General features: G+C 42.2%; 1 protein-coding gene across 1 annotated transcript in view; it reads right to left on the bottom strand.

Annotated features, from left to right (window-relative positions):
- Positions 1-4,305: 4,305 nt before the first annotated feature.
- The window catches only part of DPT (dermatopontin), a 29,380-nt gene continuing 11,743 nt past the window's right edge, over positions 4,306-21,942 (bottom strand). Inside the window, exons 3-4 of the mRNA XM_062595678.1 lie at positions 11,543-11,650; positions 4,306-5,704 (exon numbers count right to left, since the gene is read on the bottom strand). Of these exons, the coding sequence (XP_062451662.1) occupies positions 5,638-5,704; positions 11,543-11,650 (175 nt within the window). The 3' untranslated portion in view covers positions 4,306-5,637. The remainder of the gene's footprint in view (positions 5,705-11,542; positions 11,651-21,942) is intronic.

Here is a 21,942-nt window from a genome sequence, read left to right as displayed (position 1 = left end):
TGTCTTTAAGTGTAAGCGTGGGGGCAGCCCTACTGCCTTTTCTAAATTTCTCAATGTGTAGATGCAGCTTACTATGCAAAGCATCAGCTACACACATACTGGTACCTCGACACAGTGATGAATAAGATAGCAGTCCCCTGTGCAACTACTGTGTCTTGAAAAGTAAATCTATACACAAGCAATGCTTTATGTTTGATACTGAGTTTTCAGCAGAACTCTTCTTGCCTGTGGTTCACAACAACATCACTGCTGGTGATGTTTATACTACCTGCTTACAAAGAGTAGAGTACCCTTAAAAATGCAGGCCACCGCAGTACCATGCTAGTGTGATAAATATGGACTTGCAATAAAGTTTAAAAACAGAAAAGGATTCGATAACTGTGAGTCAAGGATCAAGTCTAAGTATGTGCTCTTAAGAGCCAGCTGGTCTTCTGCCAGGTCTTCTTCATCCACGGACTGGTTTCTCTTCAGCTCTGTTGGCATCTCTCTGCTTAGGTGATGCCACGACCTCTGTGCAAAGCTTATCTTATGTTACATAATCCTGAACACTGAACTGACAGAGGCTGCAAGTTCCCCCTTGATTTTGTGGGAAATATGCCTCCATTTCATGTGGTTATGAGTTTGCCTTTTCTTTTTTTAACCATTGCTGTGCTGCTAAGTCTGATCCTTTTATCATTAGTCTAAGAGGATTTTATCATAGTCTCAGAGTCCTATAAAAGTAGTCCCTGCTCCCAGATTCAGGTGATTAAAAAAAAAATCCCTGCCATCACGTTTAAAAAAATAGGCTCAGAGTTATTGAGAAGTAATTGAGAAGTAATCTGTTCGAAGTGACTGAAAAATATTGAAAGTGAAAAATATTGAAAAATGTTGAACAAAAACTGAGAAATCAGAATGTATGGAAAAAATAGAGTTCAGTTTTTGCTACAAAAGTCCCATGATTTTTAAGTTAACCTTCTGATTTGGGAAAAGAGCAACTGAGTCCTCCTCTCTGAGCTCCTCCTCTCCAGGACTGGTAAAAGTGCCCATGTTTTCCCCAGTTACCTCTACCATTATCCTACTCATGCAATGTCTCTTCATGAGGAGTGGAGCAAGTAGTTTAGCAACAGGTTTCCCTGGATTTTGGGAGATCAGTACAGGGAGCAAATGTTGATATTTCTCTCCCTCAGTTCTCACCTTTTTCTTCTTCACCTTTTTTTTTATTAAGAGTTACAAAAAGTATCAAAAGTTCTGTTTTTTTTTTCTTTTTCTTTTCTTTTTTCTTTTTTTTTTTTTTTAAGTTTGCTGCTTTTGTTTTGTCATTGCAAGTATTACTCTGCCCCAGCTTAGCTATAAAAGCCACTGACCATACTGGCTGTATACTATCTGCAGACCTGCTAGAGCTGCCTGTTTACCAAGAAGTGCTTTCCTCCTAAATCTTTGAATTAAACGTGTTATTATTTATTAAATAAATAAAGTTTTATTATTTGCTGAAGTTTTTATTCATGAAGAAATAAGGTTTGATTTAAAATGTTAGGCTTATGTGGGACTTCAGTGATGCATAGGCCCTATATTGGCTCTCAGATGGGGGGGGCAATTACACCTTATGCTAGAAGTGTAGGTGGGATGTTTCTGTGCCATATAAGGTATAGAACTGAAGAAGTGCTGTGGGCTTCCCCAAACAGTGCATCTGCTCTTAGCTGCGTTTTGTCTGTATAGGACCAACTGTTCATTTCACTACAATGGCATCTGATTTGGGTTAGAGTGAGCAGAAGGTGGCTCAGTCCTTTTCTGTATAGTAAGGGTGTCCTAAGTAGCTGGAAATTCTCTCTTTTCCAGATTAATTTTAGAAAACTCAAAGCTGGTTTGATCAGTTTTTAAAGCCAGAAAACTTTTGCAAAGCAGTCTCACCATTGCGTTGCTCTGCCCTGAGGAATTCAGGCTCGAACCTTATCAGCTTCAGTGATACTTTCCCACTCACAAAGATTATCTAAACATTAAAGGTGGATACTGCAGCTTAGATAAAAACTAAGTTCAGTTTGCAACTTTGCTGACTCACTGTCCTAGGACCTCACGGGAACCATTCCTCCTCTGCTTCAGTTTTACTTTTTTGTTTTTTTTTTTTCTCCATGCCCCATCTCTGCCTGTTCACAAGATACATTTTGTTTCCCACCTATGCCTTTCGCCTTTTGAAAATTACTTAACTCTTTGGAGAAGAGTCCTGTGAGATGTATCCCACACAGCAATGCAGTGCTAGGGCGCTGCTGGGAATAGAGCAAGCAGTGTGGGAGGAAGGAGGTGATGGGGACAGAAGAGGCAGAAAGGTCGATGAGATGATATGACATGGGAGAACGGAAAGCAGAGGGGACTCATCCAGGGGCTGCTGCATCCATTTGCAGATGAAAGGCTGGAAGAAATGTAGTGCGTCCCCTGCCTTGAGACCTGATGAGGTACTTCACAACAAGAGAGGGTTGGCTGGGCTAAAGGAAACATCCTGGGCTTGACTCTTCAGCATCATAAGTCCTTCTGTCTGTGCTGACAGCACAAGGGAGTAGCAACAGTGCTGAAGATAGAGTTATTTGGAAAGTTTTCATAGTCATGCAATGAGATTTCAGTTGGCTTTCTTGCCAGTCCTTCTCATGAGAGACTGGGGGTTTGGCTGGAGTAAGAATAACCGCAATAGGGTTATTATCCTGCTGGATAGCAAGATGTCATCTACAGCAGTCCTCACAACGATGAAAATGATACAGGCTGGACTAATTGACCACAGCTTGGTCTGAAAGTGTCAGGATTATTTGAGACTTCTCTTTAGTCTCCTCCCTCCTTGCTTCAACTCAGGCGCAGAGTACTTATTTAATAAGTGCAAGACAGCTTCTCTCTAGAAAATTTGGCTTTTGTTCTATGACTGTAAAATTTACCTAAACTGTCCCTGTCTGGGGAGCAGAAAATCTCTCTGATGAACAGAATTGGTTTAATGTCAAACTCCTCCAAATCTGGGACCAGCAGGAGTCCGAGGAAAGTTGCCTGTGTGTGTATATGAGTGGTTCATACACCATGTCCAGCTCAAAATACTTCACAGAGAGGAATCTTTGCACATCCCTGAGTGATTTCCTCCACTGCTGGCGGAACGTGCATTAGTGTTCAGAATGTAATTTTGGGAAAGAGAGAAAGCAGGTGTGCAGGCAGTTTAAGACTGCTGATTTTAGTTACCTCCAGCTAATCTGTCATAGCAAATTGCATGGTGATGAAATATCTTCCACATCAGTCGTTCCTTCTACCTATCCCAGAACTTTGTAAGGGCTCAATCTGCCTCATAAAAGTGTGCTGCAAGGAGTGGCCCATAAATCTGAGTGATCCCATATTTCCAGGGGGGCTGAATAGAGCAAACAGAGCCAGAGTTTGCAGGAAGGAGGAAGGTGCTTCATTGAGGCTGTTTTAGTGAGAACGGGATGCCTTAATACGTTCACAAATCTGCAGATACCTGTGAGCATGATTTGGTTTCATTCTGGCAAGATGTGGTTTCACATCCACTTTAAGCTGGCCAGTATCTGTTGCTGAAAAGGACTCCCACCAGCTCTTACAGCCACTTTCCTACTGCCTCCACAGTGCTGCTGGAGCATATTCATGGCTGCATACTCAGCAGGCTCTGGGGTCTAATGCAGATGAAAACTAACACTACCCAAAAACAAACATGTTTTTTTCTGGGTGACCTATCTGATATCCTTGTGACGATATGGCTCCAGGAGCAGTACTGCTAGCAGAGGGAAAGGAGCAGAAATGAACTGTGGCTCATTCTCCAGTGGAGGAGAGAGCAGAACTGCTCCCTTACATAGCACAGTGTATCTAGATTGGTGTAAGCTGATCTTCCACAGTCCCCTCAGGAGCCTCCATAAATCCACAATGCTTTTATATTAGAGATGGCGTGCACACACACACTCGAGAGAAACCTACGTAATCATCAGTGTAGGGAGAAGGATGTACTACCTAATGTTTGGGTGTCCATCTAGGGCAGGTGTTCCCAGAGATGATCCCTACCTACTTAATTATAGTACCTGTTTTTTTCATCAAATCCCTCTAGGGTGAGTGCTTTCTCCTCTGGTGCTGTCTTGTTTGGACCTCTCTTGGCTTCTTTTCCCTGACAATGTCAGTTAAAACCCTTCTGCTGCTTCCCTGGGCCTCTTAACTGCTCCTTTCCACTGCGACTTAACTTGTCTCAGGAATTCCCTAATTACCCTCATGGTCTGTGAGAATGACTGAGGGTTTCTTTGTGTACAAATTAATGAGTCACTGTAGGAACAGTATAATCAAGAAAGAACAAGGCTACAGCAATGCAAAACCTATTATTCTTTTATTGGACAAGTGTGGTTTTAATGCTCACACTTGTGGGTATGCTAGTAAATATATTAAAAATGCTTGGGACATGAAAACCAACTGACCAACACCGCTGTTCCTGAGAAGCTTAAAATCTGAAATTGGTACATGGCCCATTCCTCATGGCCCTTAAGCAAGTGCCACTAAAGCCACCGTAAGTCTTACATTGACTTTACAACCTAAAGAACGGAGCCCTGAATTCTGTCTTCTTCAAGAACAAAAGTCCCACCCCAGATCTTCCCAGAAGAGATCAGTGGTCTTTCTTGTCAGATTACAGCTGCACAAGTGCTGTGCAGTCTTGAAACCTGGTCAAATCATCCTTTTCAGGGAATGAGATCTGCAAGTTGGAGGAACTGAGGTGACCTGAAGTCATTAGTTTTACTTGTCTGATCTGGGCCAAGAATACATTGTTAAGGCAAGATACTGTCACGCAGGCACCTATGGTGATAGCCCAGTGCACCTGAAAAGTAGACTCCTGATGGGTATAGTATACACATTTACTGAGTGAGCATGGCCTAGCTTACTGCAGGTTTGCCCAGGTTAGTGCTCTTGGGGTAGTTAGGGCATTGAAAACTTTAGGGCAATATAAAAGAGACTTGGAATCTGGCTTAGGTTTCTGTTTTTACTGATGTATCTACTCTCATTTTAATCAGGTACTGACATCGTCCCTTACTGCATATAGCTGGACTTCCCCTGCCTAGACAGGCATTTGTAGCAGTACAGCTCTGCTGAGAGCTGTAACAGGTAACCCCAGATGCAGTATGTCAGAGACCTACTAATACTACTTTCAGCACATTTCCAGCTACTAAATGCTGAGAAGCTGGTAGAGATCACTGGTTTGTAAGTAAAAGCAGAAGATAAGAAAGACTATTTCATGTTGGAAAGGTTGTATTATGTTTCCTCCTCATTTGCAGTGACTTTGCTCTGGGAAGCAATTTATACAAAGATGCTATGTGAAAATAAGTTGTATGTTTTCAGAATATATATAAAAGGTAACTGTGCATATGTTATAAACTTGTGTGTCTTAAACGTGTGTGTCATCAGCAACTTTAGTTGGGGGATGCAACTGCCAGTGCAGCTTGAGGGAATCCTTCAAAATTGCTGTTGCAAGCATGTGGGATGGCAATTTATTTAATAGCTCCAGAGGCAAGAAAGAATTATATCTTCAACAGACAGCTGATGAGTCTATGTACTTTTTTTGTGAGTCTAATTGTCCTTCTCCCGTAATTATCCACCCTCACCCCACCCTAACCCTCCCCAAGCTCTCCAAGTTTGGGATACTCAATCTTTTTAAGCATTTTGAAATGGGCAGTCATACTCTGTCATCCTGCAGACAATGAATTTCCACTGACGATCCCTGTATGGGAAGAGAGACAAGACATAAGTGTTAATGAGACAACAGGGGGGCAGCAGCAGAGGATAAGACTGTACAGAGAAGAACAACTCTACACCAGACATTACAGCAACAAAGACATCTGTCTGCCATTAGCCTGTCTTTCCACTGAGTGCTTTATGGTTTTTTTGTGTGGCAGAAGAAGATTAAGTATGTCTGCAAGTTGTGATTCCCTCCCACTCCCCAACAACCTGATTACTCTCTGAGTAATTACTCTCTGAGTAATCAGGTATCTCTCTGCAGACAGTATCTGAGTATCTCTCAGAAGACAGTGACTCTTGATGGTGATCAGTCCGGAATTAGCTTTAAACGGAAAGGAAACCAAGAGGAAAAGGATGGTTCTAGTCAAAAGTTATTGTTATGTGATGTATTGCTCAGAAATATGTACAAAGTAAAGTGCAGGGGTGAGCTTCAAGCCATTTCTGAGTGGGTAGTTATCCATATAGCAAAATCATTCCTTCCTTTCTTTTTTTTTTTTTTCCTGCTTCACTGATAGGTCTTCTAGTTAGTGACCTTTATTAAGGATGTGAAAGAATCAATAAGTGAAAGAAATTAAATTCATATCTCATCCTTGATCTCCACTTGTCACATGTGAGGCAGGGTAACTCTTACTACTGTAAACAGAGTTTATGCTCTTCCTGCTTTGTGACTAATTGCATGTTTTAATTCTCTCTCAGGAGAGCAATATGATACCAGCTAATAATCATTAGTAAAAAGAAACATGCCAGCAGGATGCAACAGTGGAGGTCAGTGATTTAGCACCCAATACCTACCTAATACCCTGAAAATTTCTGCCTAAGCTTATTGTACATTACATTCTCCCTGACAGAAGGGCATGGTTCAGAGGAGCAAGTGCTGTCCTGCTGTGGAGCAGAGCATGCACAGTGCAGCTGCTCAGTTTAGGCTGTTTGGTGCTGGGTGACTCCGGCGGTTAGCTCTAGAGTACAGTACTTGCAAATGGCAGCAGTCATTCAAAGCAGTAATGGGGAGTTCTCCAAAAGGCTCTGAAAATTTGGATTCTGCTAATATGAACTCTTAAGCCTGAGACATGGGATGGGCAGTGCTGCCGAAATGGCTCGGCAGGAGCTCCCTCTACAAGACTCCTGCCCATGTCCCCGCTTTGTGCTGGCCAGCCCCAAGCAGTGCAGACAGGCACAGGACTGACTTAACTCGGTCTTAACTAAGAGCAGAGATGTGTCTCTACCTGAGGTTTGGGTATCACCTGCTTTCTTCTATGCTTTCCTTGCCTGAATGACCCTATTTACCCTGGAATAAGAATAATTTGACCCTTAAGCTCTCGGTAGGTGTAAAGCTTCTCATTTCAGTTTTCATTTACTGAGTTTTTCCATTGAAATTTTACTCTGCTAATTCACGAGTTAATGCCGAGTGTTGTTTGGAACATGTCTGTCTACTACTCCTCACCAAGTCTGAGGCTGATTATAAAGTTTTTATTTTTCTTTTCTGTCCTTTTTTCTTTAGGCTTTCCTAGGGATTTTAATTATTATTTCCTCATAAAACTGTTAACAAAGGTTAATGAAATTCATTTTAGATTTATTTTAGGTAGTCCTCATTTGGGCTATATGCATGCCCTTGAAAGGTATTTATTACTCTTTTGGTCACTCAGATACCCATACAGAGGAAAAAGATGACTTATGCGGATTAACAGTGTTTTATCAGTCAAGATTAGCACCTATTATCAGAGAGACTTTCATCTCAAAAGCTGAAGTTCAGTCATTTTTCTGAAAAAAAAAGGATATTGTCAAGTTAAAACTCTGCTTGTTTAAAAGAAATATATTCTGTTCAAATGAAATAATTACATGTTCTAAAATACTAAAACAATTATCTCTGAAATTTTAATTTAAGCTTTGATTTGCAAACACTTAAGCATATACGCACATGGGTGATGGCCAATTGGTTTATGCATTTAATTTCTTAATTTGTTTTCTTTTGTACTACTCATGTTTGAAGTGTGTATAAACCGTAACATGGCATATACGCTGTTCCTTACAAGGAATTCCTTAGCAGGGAATTACTTTGCACTGTTGATGCTGTGTGCTTACTCCATAGGTATCAGCCTATTTCACGTTGTAGGTCTTTTGAAATTTCCCCCTGAGGGGATGCAGATTCCTTCAGAAATTACCATATGAACATTACTGTGTTGTATATATGAAGGTTCTACATATGTAGTCTATATAAGGGCCTGTCCCTGCAGACCCTTCTCATCAGTTTATAGATCCCCCCCTCAATTTACTAATTTCATGCATTCTGCTAGGCTTGGTGAGCCAGCACTGGATTGTCACCTTTATTCTCCAGTTGTCATGTGCCCAGTGCTATTAGACTTGAGTTTTTCCTGCTATAGGGAAAAGTTTCAATCTACAAACCTAAAATACCTGACAATTTATCTCAGCTCAGTCTGCAGGAATCTAGCTGTCTAGGCATTTCAAATGCAGTTACTGTTGGTTTATCTGAAGGCTGATGTATCTTTCAGTGATGATCTAGCAACTAAGAAATTTTTGGCTATTCAGATCAGCCAAATAGATGGAACAGAAAACAGTTTTAAAAAAGAAATCAGCTTAGGGCAATCTGCATGTGTTACTTTATACTACACAGCGAAGGGCAGCTGAGGCACATGCCAAGCACACCTGATAGTCCTATCTTTCTGTCCAAGCTGCTCACCATGGCTTGGGCTATGAATGTTCAGTGGTGCTCAGAAAGAGCTGAACCAGCAGCCTCACATCAAGGCTTTGCGAGGGAGCTCATGCTACCACCACTTAACAGGTTTCAGAGCTCAGGCTGAAGCTGTTCTTGTTTTGCAAAGGGCTTACAACATGTAGGTCTGTGTGGGCAGTTTCCGTTGTTTTCAAACTGCTTCACATATCCCGTATCCACCTGCAAAAATCCCTGAAACTTAATTGTATCAGTCTGTCTAATAAAAGATATTACCTCTCCTTAGAAATGTTGCCTTACTTAATGTCCATAGCTCATCCTGTCTGTAGCAACATTACCACCAGGCTCCCAGATGTGCTCTCAGAGATTTTCCAAGCCTCTGTGGAGTCTTTCCAGGTGCCTTTGCCTTGCTTTACAGACATTTGCTTTCTCCTTTTTGACTCATTTAAAATGGGGCCTAAAAATGTGAATGTTAACCACTTTTAAACCCTCTTCTCCACAGATGAGCTCATTAGACCTCTGATAATGCAAAACAATTCATTCATTCATGTGCAATACATAGGCAGGGAAATTCAGCTGTCACTTTTCTTAGCTTTCTGGAGCATCCACTAGAGGCATTACGTGCTCTCTCAAGTATCTGCACATCAGCAGTGACCCCAATAATGTGGTGTCTTAGGAGGTAGGAGGGAAGGATATGATTTCTGCAAGCTAATTCAAAAAGTCTAAAAATACCCAATTGCTTGAAGTGACTAGGAGAGCTTAGGGTTACAGTAAAATAGCTTCAGAGACTTCTTGTTAGCCCCGGAGCATTACCTGATATGAGGTGGATAGTAGAGACACAGGTTTTTATGTGCTTGAAAAAGAAAAGCAAGCTCAAAATCTACAGCATGTGCACACAGACGAGTGGCATGTGTGGACTTCAGGCTGGCTGGGACTGGGAATAGCATTTTTTTTCTCCTATTCTGCCTTAGCCAGCTGTGAAGAGCCATTTAGGAAGACAAACTTTGCATACGTTTGCATGCACACTCTTCATGAGAATTACTGCAGGAGTCTGAATTACAAACTGGCATCATAGGAAATCCTTTCACTTGATACACTAGGACAGAACAAGCTGGGTTTAATTATTCTAGAAGCTGCAGTCCAGCAAGTTCATTAGCTCAGAAAAGTTTCCCAGATTGCACTAATAAAATCTTTTGTCCATAGTTTTCACCTGCTACTGTTGCAGGTTCATCTCTACTGTCATAGCAGAGGCAGAACAGAGGTGGTGGTGGCTGCTGCCCTTTCCAAATACTGTGATCTGGTAACCTGTGAGGACCTGAACTCCTGTCGTCCCTGTGATCTCTCTGCTCTTGGCCAGTCCCACACTGTCACCTCACTCTGAAAGATATGCTGAGTCTTGGGCAGTGACACGTGTGTGTCTGCTCGAAGGCACTGGTTGCCTGAACTGCTCTGTTTTCCACACTAATCTGTGTGATTCCTGACATTACCCTGGCCCATATCTGATGATGGTTGGAATCTAGCTGCAGAGAGTGCGCTGTTTGCAGTAGCACTCCTGCTCTCTGCAAGGCCTATGAGAACCAGAGATAACAGCAGCACTGAGGAATATATAAGAGAAAATCCCAGTATAGGGAAATACCTTGCAGCCTTGTGTCTTTATCCACAGGAAGGGGAGATACCTTTGAGTCAACCAACCATGAAAGCTATTCTTCCACTTGTAGGAATAATCTGTACATGCAACTTCCAGTTGGTAATAAACAGGCTAATGAATTTTAATCAGAAAATTATAAATTCTTGATCCGCAGCAGTCTAACAACGTGTAATAATTTCTGGAAAGGCCTCCTTATTATAGGTAATCTTTTGGTTCAGGGAAATGTGTTATAATTTCTGGAAAGGCCTCCTTATTAGAGGTAATCTTTTGGTTCAGGGAAACTCTCATGAAATCCAGTGAGCTGAGAACATCAGAGTGACCAAAAGAGCTCAGCTCCTTTGGACAGCATTGGAGGCAACTCTAAATATTGGTGTGTTTGAATCCCAGTTTTTCCCTCCCCTGTCTCCCCTTCTTCCTCTGCCATTCTTGGCAACAACTGGCTGGTGCAGTGCACCAAAGCAAAATATTGGTGTGCTAAAAAGCACACTAATTGACTTGCTGTCCATATTGTGTTTGATAGCAAATGTTTTAATATACTGCACTGAGGTGTCAAAGAAACATCAGTAATGAAATAGCTCACGTGATTGATGAATTTGCAGTCAGTGCGAGAGAGTCAGGGCCCTCCTACCACATTCAGATTTCTGTGAGTGCTCACATGCTGCTTAGACCTGCTACATTCGGAGCTCTCTAGTCCCAGATAGAGACAGCACTGTTGGGTTTATGTGTGATCCACTTTTTACAACATTGCAATTGTATGTAATAGAGAAGGAGAATTGTTTCTTTTTAATTGAGCAAGGCACCTATGCATCCCTTGGCATGACTACAACTTTGCTATCCACAGGGCCTTGCACAAGAAGAGCAACTGAAGGCAAATATCACCAGGGCTGAATAAGAGAAAGTAATGAACTCAATCCCTGCAAAGGAGTAAGTGTGCGTTGCATTAATTTCAGTTCCTGATGTGACCTCAGATCTGTTTAGACCTGCATTGCAATGCTTCAGTTGCACGACCTGGGCATTTTGTAACCTACAGATTGCAGTTTCTATGGTCTCATCTTTGCATGCTGGCAGATTCTGTGCTTCTCTGTCAAGAAAGGTGGGTCAGAATAAGCCTTTGTCCCCTGAAAGGGCAAAGCATTCCAGGTTGGGCTTTCACAGGGCTAGAGAAAAGATGCTGTAACTAGAGGCTGGTGAGAAACAAACTGAAGCTCTGTCATGTTTTGTGGAACTGAGTTTTAGCCAAGCCTACCACTGTATTTTTCATACTCAGGTGGACACAGCAGATGATCCCATGGTGCATGAATGTCTCCTTTTCCTTGTACACCGCTCTGGACAATTAGCCACATGCATTCTGGACTTTGGTCCTCAGGAGTACTAGCCTGATGCTAAATACCACAGCTGATGGCCTGTAGCCATGTGCTGCTTCAGGGAAATAGGAAAGGGAGAGCCTTTTTAAAAAATCTCTAGTAAAACAGAGCTAAAAAGCAAACCTGTCCACAGCAGAGAAAGTTGTTGTTGCCCCACGGATGTAATGGTCATAAGTATACATCATCATGTCCATATCTTCTCCATAGTGTCCAGGATATTCTGTTGTTAACCTTTATATTAAGGAAAAAGAAGAAAAAATAATTGACCATCGTATAAAGAAGTCCAGTTGACTAAATGCAACTCAAACAGTAGATTTTTTTTTGATGAACATTCTTCTTTCTTGACAGCACCACAAGATGCAGTCTCACCCATACTCTACTTTCATTTCTTTTCTGTGTAGCTATCTGAATAATTTAAATAAATTTAGAATTAAGAGCAGATTGGAATATTATATATACGTATATCCACAATTTTAGGAGAAAAGCAGCCTGAATTTAAGCTTGTCTACTACTAATGACTTTGTTACAGGGATTTTTTTCTGGCCTCTTGTCAGTCTGTTTGGTTTGCTACTGTGGAGAGCTGTAGCCAAGTTAAATAACTAGAAGTATTTATCCATTTATGCATTTTATTAAATACATGTAGCACTTAATCCATTCCTCTTTGTTCTTTCAACTTTCAGCCTTGCTTGTAATTTAAAAATAATGGCTTGGACCATACTTTTTTGCAGTGTATTTTATCTAAGAAACTCCAAGTATTTTTATCTAAGAAACTCAACGTGTTTCTGCGTATATTAATCAAATAATTGTTTCTGCTTCCCTGGTAATGACAAGTAATATTGGACTTGGTTTTACGGACATTTTTCAGGTTAATGGTCAGTTGTAGGGAAGGGCTGGGACCTCAACCAGTATTTTAGATCAACATTGTGTTAAAAATCAGGAAACCTTGCACTCAATCTTTCTCCATATTCTACCATTTTATGTGGGAGTTGCTAGTGGAGTTGTATCAGCTTCACTTCAGAGTTGCATGGGGAAGAATCAGTTTCCCTGTAAGGAAAATGCTGTCTCCATTGAAATGAATAGCTGAACTCCTGTTAAAATTAACAAGGTTAAGATGCCTTTGCAGAAATCCTGATACCTGTTTTTTTGATCTAGTTCAGCCCAGCAGAGGGACTTGAATGATGCTTGAAGGCAATCCTAGTCCACTCCATCCAAGGACTCATTTATATGTTTACATTTTGTTAAATCAGTTGGATTTGAGCATATGCATAAATATTTTACTTACTAGGAGTACAATTTTAGGGATGGTTTTAAGTTTTTAAAATTAGATATTTTGGGAGTATTTGGGCCTGAACCAGTAGCTATCAAGTACTGAGAAAGTGAAAGCTTACATGAAAACTGAGGGACTCCTGTATACACTGTATTAGGCTGCTTTCTTCTGCTCACTATAACAAGAAATATTCTGTAATTGCTACCAGTGTCTACATATTTTGCTGTATTTTTGATCACTTTGTCTACTGCATTCTTATGCGATTTACATCTTCTTTGCAAAGCAGATGTGACTTAAATGCAGGTCATTACCAACTTTTGTAAATGGAAGAAAGCCCTCGCCTAGCTGGAATATCATTCCTAAGAAATCGTTACTCCTTTACAAATGAAAAAGGAGATTGAGTGTGAAATTCTGACATGATCCCTACGTCTCAACAGTCAACTCCTCTGAACTTCTCCTTGTATCTCCTGCGTCCTGTCCTTTGGCCGTGGCAATTCACGGTCGTAATACGAGAGCGCCCGTGCCCAAGCGCGTCTGGGAAGCAGACGGCTGACCTGGTTGCAGCACCCGTCTGTCCGTCGTCAGGGCTCTCACCAAGGGCCCGGGGGTGAGCAGAGCCCTCGTGGTGCTGGGCTGTTGATAAGAAATGAGCGGCAGTATTTCACAGGAGGTACAGACAAATGCTGCAGGCCAGGAGGAACAGAAAAAAACTGCATACGCAGGCAGTTATTAAGATGGATGATTAGTCAGACGGGGCAGAGCCGTCACTCTGCTCTGGAAGTGGGAAAATTAGAGCCACGCTCTTCAGTCCAGCTCCAATGAATGTCCAAGATGAAACCTCCTATAGATTTTAAGGAAACTGGGGCAGGCCCGGACCAAGAGAATAAATAGAAACATTACAGGAAGCCTTTTCATACTGTGCCAAGTATGCTGGTAGATTTTCCTAGACTGTATGGTTTTTCACATAAATATGTGAAACCATGGCAAACCTAATTTATCCGTTATTTTGACTGAAGGCTGACGGTATCATTTTTGCTTTCAGGACATCTCTCCTCATGCTCCTGAGTATACTTGTCAGTGTCTGACAGTTACAGCTGACCTTTGAATACTTTTTCACCAAGACAATCTACCACCTGAATCTCTAGTACCCCTTTATGGCCCTGAAAAAGGACTTTAACCTGAGCGTAAATTGATCCCTGAGAATATAGGGACCAGTTTGCTGGAAACCCTCCAGTTAGCAAAGACGTGCCTTCGAGGTTCTGCACTCCGCATAGGGAACTGCAGTGTGAATGCTGGAGGGCTGGAGTCCACAAAGACTGTCTTTTGCTACCTGATTTGTATTTTATCCATTTTCTTTCCTCTGATACCAAGGTCTTGAGGAGGACTTACTCCTCCTCAGTGAAGGCATGAATCTGAATCTGGGAACTTTACGGTATTTCTGAATCCATAACCAGAGGCCAAGAGAAACTGTGAACATCTATGCTAGTAAATTAACACTAGAAAATGTTTTGGGCACTAGAACTTGATTGCCGAGACTGGTAAATTGTTAGGATAATCCTCCAGACAATTTTGATGCAGGCCACCTAGCACTACTGCAGGGAAGTCACCATTTGGGAGTTAGCGTAAGCAAGGTACTGTTCTCAGCAGGCAGAATGTGGCCATCTTATTTTGGAGGGTAAGAAGGTTTAATAGGATGGCTGCCTCTCCTGCCAAAGGAAAATCCGTACCTTTAGTTTACTTATTTTTAGCAAGAGTGTCTGCTAGCACAGACTTGGATGGCATCTTAGAAGATGCCTAGGTCACAGCAGGTATTTGGGACCTGTGGCATGGGGGCCAGATATGGGCTGGGATTTCATTTCTCATTTCCCCATCAAATCTGGGTTGTTGGGCTGGGGTGGTGGTGGGGGGTGGGCTATTATTTTGAGAAAAAACACTGAGGTGCATGTTTATATATGTTCCACCAAATGTATTTCAGACATCTGTTTGGCTTTCAGCAAGGAAAATGTTCTGTAATCTTGACCAGCACTGTGTGCTGGGCAGGCTAGGCTGTGCAAAACATGACATTCAAAAGCTGCTTTTAGCTGTACTCGGAATAACTGAGAATCAGTCTCTTGAAACAGTTTCATGAGTCTTTCAGTTAAAAAAGTAAATCTGATGACATGCTCTAGAATTACTGTGAAAGGTCTCAAGGATGTTTCTCAGAAGTAGGCAGTGTTATTCTGAAGGGAAGAGTTGTGGTAGGGAAATCCTGCATTTAGCTTCCCTCCCTTTTCTTTCTGCCTGCTGTCATCTCTCCCTTCCTCTCTACTAACTTCTCCACATTATCATTCAGCCTTTCATGCTTCCTTCAGTCAGACGTGTTCAAAAAGCAAATGTATGAAAATTACCTAAACAAATGATATGGGGATTTGAGCTACTCTGCTGTTCGTCTTGTAATATTGTAATAGGCACAGATGCCTACCGACTCCTTTTGTTCTGGAAAGAAAATATGTAAATAGTGCTACGAAAGCAATGTTCAAATTCACTTGAGTCTGTGTGGTCTGTCTGTCTGATTCTGTTCGCTTTGATGTTTGCCGTACTCATTTATGTAACCGTTCCCTGAAGCCGTTGCATCCCAAGGTCAGCTGGATTGCGTGAGAGCCTCTAGAAGGAAATGCAACTCATTATCCATATCGCAAGGTTTTGTGCTGTTAACCAGCCCTTCCCTATTATCCCTATTTTTGGAGTCCTAGGGCTATGTCTCACAAACTAGATCAGCACTGAGAGATCAGGCTCTTACATTGATAGCACTGGGGTATTCAGTACTTAGTTTTCTTCTCTTGGAAGGGAGAAAGGTCATTGACTCAACAGCTGAACATCTCAGTCTGCTCAGAACAGGTCCATGACTCCCTCAGCATTTCTTGTAGTTTAGTACATAACCTCAGAATCAAATTTTTGACTGAAAATACTATGTATTTCACTCCCTGATGCAATGCTGCCTATCAACTGTGCATTGCCTACCAGGGCCTTACAGACCACTGGTGATTTGCAGACAATTTATTTATGAATGTAGTAGCATTTGTAAGCTACATGTGTCCCATGAGGAGTCATGACACAAGTGAAAAGAGGTACTCTTTACCCTAGCTGGTGGGAGTTTGCAAGCCCAAGGCAGTCTGGAAGAGCAAGGACAAGTTTGGGAAAACCCATCCACAACAGTCTGAATGAGGGCCCTGTAAGCGCTTCCAGCACTGACCTGTTAGCAAAAACGCCTGGGTTAGGAGAGCACCAAGGAGCCTGGGAAGTGCCAAGTGCTGAGATGAAGTTGCTGCTACCCTTTGGGGTGATCTAAGGCCTCTGGGATGAAGCAGTGGTGCTTTTGGAGCCTGAGAGAGTAGATGAGGGACAGCCCTTGAACAGAGGCTTTCAAAGCACCCATGAGACCTGCATTACGTTGGTCACGGCACCTAGACACTGAACAGATTTGGGACAAATGAACTCTTAGAAGGAAGGGGACCAGTGTAGAGGCTAGCAGACTGCATGTCAGTAGGGTTATATCCTTAACCTGGATAGGCCCAGAGGTATTAAATTTGAGGAAGGGCTTGCAGAGGAGAGGAAAGAGCAACGTGAGAAATTTGCCAAGTGGTAGTCTCTTCATCTGAATGATCCATTTGCAAAAAATTAGTACGGAAAATAGAGGAATTTTGCTTCTGCTTTACAAATCCACTTCATGTTAGTATTAAGGGTATGACATTTGCACACAAGATATTTGGAACAACAGTGGTATTACTGAGAGGACAGAAGGCAGGAAATTCTACTCTTAGGGCTGGGAAAAAAGGCTTGTGAGAGGGAGTGTAAGTGGGTTGGCATGTGCGTGGAGAAAGGCAGGAACACCTGAAAGGAAATGGTGTTTTCTTAATAGGATTTTTACCTGGTGCAGTTGATCTGGGGTGCCTTCCCTTCTGAGTGGTTGCTCCCCCCCCACCCACCATATAAATGTACTTTATCATAATCCCATAAATCTTGCTCAGGGCAGAAAATGTATTGAAGAAAAAGGCATCTTTAAAGGCATTGAATCTGTAACAGGATTACTGTTGTTATTACTTCATTTTGAAAACAGCAGTTTTGTTTATTCTCCATAGTGAAGAATTAATGTGCTAGGGATTAAGAGAAGGCATAGGGTTATTTATTCAGCACTGAGAAGGATGTTGTAATAATCTACAGTGCTTCTTAATACTCTTTAAGGACTGACTTCAGAGGTAGTTATCATGAATCTCCTTTTCACAGATAAGGAGCTAGAGTCACACTAATGGCCTTATTAGTGTTTTACGACCCTCACATTACTGCAGTAAGTGGGGACTGTGGATATGCCTTGTCTTCAGATATCAAGCAGAGAAAAGAAATCTCAAAAGAAAGATCAAAACCAGTCAGTAGTAGAGCTTGTTTCCTGCTCCAGCTGTTGAATATACTTATTCCCTGATGGTAAATGCATTGTTTCAGAGTGCCTTACCCTTTTCTGTTCTTGCACAACTATTATGCTAGCAAGATGAATGGCTGCTCTTTAACCTTTCTTTTCCTCCTCACTGCTGAACTTTAACAAAGCAACTGCCAAAAGAAGGAACTGATTCATTTCAAGAGGGAAGTGTAAGAGCTGACATTGACTTTGTGATCTTCGAGGATAAGAAGCATCCTATGAGTGGCCTTATTGCTTCAGATGTTATTTATAATTGCTTGAAGAATATGGTTTTCCTGAAGGAGAATTTTGTTTTAAGAGCTGTGAGACAGTATGTCACATTCACCAAACATGGGAATTCAATGTCCCTTTAATCAACATCAGTTGTTTCTCTAGCTGGTAGACAGCTAAGAGGGCATCCCCTTTTAACAAGCACATTGTGCTGAAAAGCCAAAGCAGGTCTTAGTAAAGCATCTGTAGAAATTCCTCCCCACGTTCCCAGGACTGCGGGGCTGCCAGGGAACTAGAGATATCCTGGCACTCTTGTAGACGTGAGCAGTTTTCTTACCACATCACATACATACATTTCTGGATTGATTTCAGGCTCCACCGCTGCTTCTGGTGTGTGCTGTGGGCCTAGGCATGTCAGTGCACTTCTCTTTTGGTTCTGATCTAGTGAGACTGTAAACTCTCACAGGAGCTAAGGAACCATGTGGGCAGCACAGTGGGACCACAGCTCTTTGTGGAGGCCTACAGGAAGTATTATTTGCAATACAAATAATAGCAGCAGCTGAGAGCTCAGGACACTTTTTGCTTATTCCTCCAGAAAGACGTGGTTGAAATAACATTAGCCAACTTCCCAGGGTTAAGTGGATGTGTTTTCTATGAGATGTCTGAAGGATGGCCCTAGAGATTGAACTGTAAGGTTGTTTCTGCTTGGATAATGAGAAAATCAGTAAAATACCTTTAAAAAAATGGGGGATGTGGGGTGGGAGGATTGGATTGCCTAGAAGTGTATGTTTCCACCATGTCTATTCTGAGTTCACCTTCTGGGATGTTATCTGTGCTGCTGGCAATCTTGGAGAAGCCTGCTCAAAATCTGAATATCAGTATGGCTTTGGTAGCCAGCTGAGTCAAGGAAACAAATAAGTTCTTTAAGCCCCATAACTCTTGGAAAATGTAATTGTTGCCTGGACAATGTCACAGTGATAGAGAGCAGCCAGCGCTCCAGACAGACATTCTGGCACTTGAACTGCTGGTTGTTTGGAGAGGGGAAACAGTCATAAACAGTTTGTGCAGACTTGGGGCTGCTCTGTGACATGTGTTTGCTTTTAGGAGTATAGAATCAAGCTTTCAATTTCCTTGCAAAGAGAAAAATCTGAGAGCCGATGGGACTATTTAATAACATTGTCTGCACATCTGCAAGGGATTTGCTGCTTTATGATTTGGATAACCATTCAGTTTTACTGCAGTAGAGTTACACAGCCAGGTAAAATAATTGGAGCTTTTCTGCCTCCTGTGAGGAATGTTAATTATTTTCAGTATGGTAAAAATGTGCAGAATCCATGACAAGACTTGGCATGGTGAGGAAGGAAACCAAATACTTGTAAAAAAATATAAAAATAACAAGTGCAAAACTATGAGAATGCAAGAGATTAGTATAATTATTTGCAGTATAGGTTCACTGTGCAGCTAAACTGGGAATTAATGATGAGAAGAGGAGCTGCGAAACACAACCGCTGGACTCTAAGAGTAAGGATATAGACACTACTCAAGCAAAGTCCTTAAACATGTGTTTGGCTAAATTGTGTGCTTAAGTTAAGCAAAGTGTTTTAGTATGAGTTTCATTAATGTCATAAATTAGTATTCCAATAAGTAGAATCAGGACTCAAAGAATACAGAGAGGATTGTTCCAGCTCTAAAAGTTGGGTCAAATTCTAACAAACCAATTTTATGGCTAGCCTATATGGAAGAAAACTGTCTTTATTCCTTTTAGGGAAGAAAAGAATACATTCTTGCGTAGGTCTCCTGAAAGAGAAGATCCAAGAGAAGCCATAAATAAAGATCATCTGTCTTACTAATCATATATTTACCAGAGATCCATGTAAGGAGACATCTGGGAAAGGAAGGGATTAAATACCCTAGGTGAGAACACTAATTTAGAACAAGAAGTTTTGTTATGTCTCAGTACTGTTAGTTTTCCTTAAAAATACCTTTCTGCCTGAATTTGGTTCTGTAATGAGAGATTCATTGCAAGCTATAATTCAAGACTCTAAGAAATTCTGCAGTGTGGACTATTTTTTTAATATGGATTTTCCTGTGTGTCACACATGATCCATGGGGCACCACAGTCATTTCATATTTTCCTGATATTACTTTTCCACAAAGTCATATATTGATAGATGCCTTTGTATGAAATTAAGCTGCTTCAACAAAGAAGCAGGAGTCAGCAGCATGTTAATAGCCATTTCTCCACAGGCAGTTTGTTGACAACTGGTTTCAGAAGGAAATGCCATTAGAGGCTTGGGCAGAAACTGTAATAAATAATGGTACTATATGTGTCGACACATTTTTATTATATTTTGTATGTATGTGCATTTTGATGTGCTAGCAGTGATGGGCTAGAACTCCTTTGCAGATTGTTCAGCAGCACAGTCTCTGTGGCTAATGCACCTTAAGCAGACAGCGCAAGGTACGACGAGCATGATGTCTAAATTAGGTTCTGTGGCAATAATTTGGAAATGCCAGTGGAAGTGGGGTTCTGAGTGAGAGCCACTGGGCTTAAAGCCTCAGAGGTTTAGTTCCTGAGCACGGAAATTTAGCAGTTCTGACAAGCTGTATCTGTAATAGGAAAAGTGGTTCCAGGGCATGGGGTTTTGCACTAGCACGTTATGGGTCATGTTTGGATGTTAGCGTAACAGCTGGTACTCCCTTAGTCACTGTCTGGGGATGGTAGAGGGAATAAAACATAAAAGGACCTGTTCCCAGCAGACAATATGCATGAGACCACTGTAATGTGGAGGGAAGGGAGTGTTTAGCTGTGTGATGTGGGCCTTCAAGCAGAAGAGTCCTGTTTGGAGTCACAGGATACCGCAGGCAGCAGGAGACCTGAGGAGGTCTCTAGTTCAACCCCCTGCTCAAAGCAGGGTCAGCTGAGGTCAGACCAGGCTGCTCAAGGCTTTATCCAGTCAGGTCTGGAAAACTTCCAAGGATGGAGCCTCGCTGGGCAACTGGCTCCACCACTTCACTGTCCTCATGGGGAAAAGGTTTTCCCTTACATCCAGTCTGAACCTTTCTTGTTTCACCTTATGCCTGTCATCTCTTGCCATCCCACCATGCACTGCTATGAAGAGCCTGGCACCGTCTTCTTGGTAACCTCCCTATATGTCCTGGGGGGCTGCTGTTAGGTGCTGCCGAAGCCGCCTCTTCTCCAGGCTGAACAAGCCCAGTCCCTCAGCCTCTTCTCACTGCACAAATGCTCCAGACCCCAGGGCTGTCTTGGTGGCTGTGCACTAGACTCAGACCCATTTATCAATGTTTCTCATGCTTCAGAGTGCCCAAAGCTGCACACAGTATTCAACATGTGGTCTCGTGTGCACTGAGCAGAGAGGAGTGATCACTTCCCTTGACCTGCTGGGCATGCTCCTATCAATGCAACACAGGACACTGCTGACCTTCTTTGCTGCCAGGGCCCACTGCTGGCTTCTTCACAGCTTACTGGCCACTGAAATACCAGATCCTCTTCAGTGGAGCTGCTCCCCAGTCAGTCAGTCTGCAGCCTGGATTGTTGCCAGGGGCTCTTCTTTCCCTGGAGCAGGACTTTGCATTTGTCCTTGTTGAATTTCATGAGGTCTGTGTCAGCTCATTCCCCCCGCTTGCCCAGATCCCTCTGAATGACAGCCCTGCCCTCGAGCATGTCAGCTGTTCCTCCATTTTGGTGTCATCTGTAAACTTGATGAGAATGCACTCTGTTGCCTTCTCCAGGTCATTGATAAAGAGGTTAATCAGGCCAGGAATCAGGACAGACCCCTGCTGTGCTCCACACTTTGAACTGGCATTAATGACTACCTGCTAAGCCTAATCATCCTGCCAGTCTTTTACCCATCCTGTTGTCTGCCCATCCAGATGGTAACATCCTAATTTGGATAACTGTATGTAGAGAGGCTTGTATCTACCCTGCTTACCCCACAGGCAGAAAGAAAACTTGAAAGAAATTGGGATAAATACTTTGTAAGGAGGCAGTCTAGGATAGTCAGATCAAACAGGGGTCTCAAAAAAAAGAAGGTGTATGAGAGACCATCCAGGATGAGAGAGGATCTGGAAGTGTCAGGATAGGCTGGTTGTCTGACCAGAACTGAATAAGCTCCAGTTAAAGTGTCTGGGGTTGATAGTAGATGGTGCAAAATGGTTTTATAATATACCTGTAATCCTAGTACACTCCAGAATCTATTCACAAGCCTAGGTGTCAGATCTGGACAGAGGTTTGATGCTGTGATGTTCAGTTCTCCTTTGCCAGAAGGATATGAGCACAAAGGAGCAGATTTCTCTCCTACTAAAGTGGGGAAGCACTTCACCTGCCTTTGAAATGCAGCCTTTTCTGCATGGAAAGATGGTAGCTGCTGACCAGCATAATGCAGTCTTGTTCAGGAATAAGAAACAGTGTTGTCCCTGTTTAAAACAAAAGGGCAGTATAGAAATCCATGTGCAGCTGGGATGGAAATGCAAGACATCAATAACCCTAGACATTTCCATTGGGGTTTGCACTACTCTCTGTATTGTGATTTTCAGGAGAGAGACAAAGCTGTTACAAGGCTGTCAAGACAATGT

Source organism: Rhea pennata, chromosome 1 (assembly GCF_028389875.1).
Source record: "Rhea pennata isolate bPtePen1 chromosome 1, bPtePen1.pri, whole genome shotgun sequence".
Lineage (NCBI taxonomy): Eukaryota > Metazoa > Chordata > Aves > Rheiformes > Rheidae > Rhea > Rhea pennata.
This window is presented reverse-complemented; position numbering and strand designations above follow the sequence as displayed.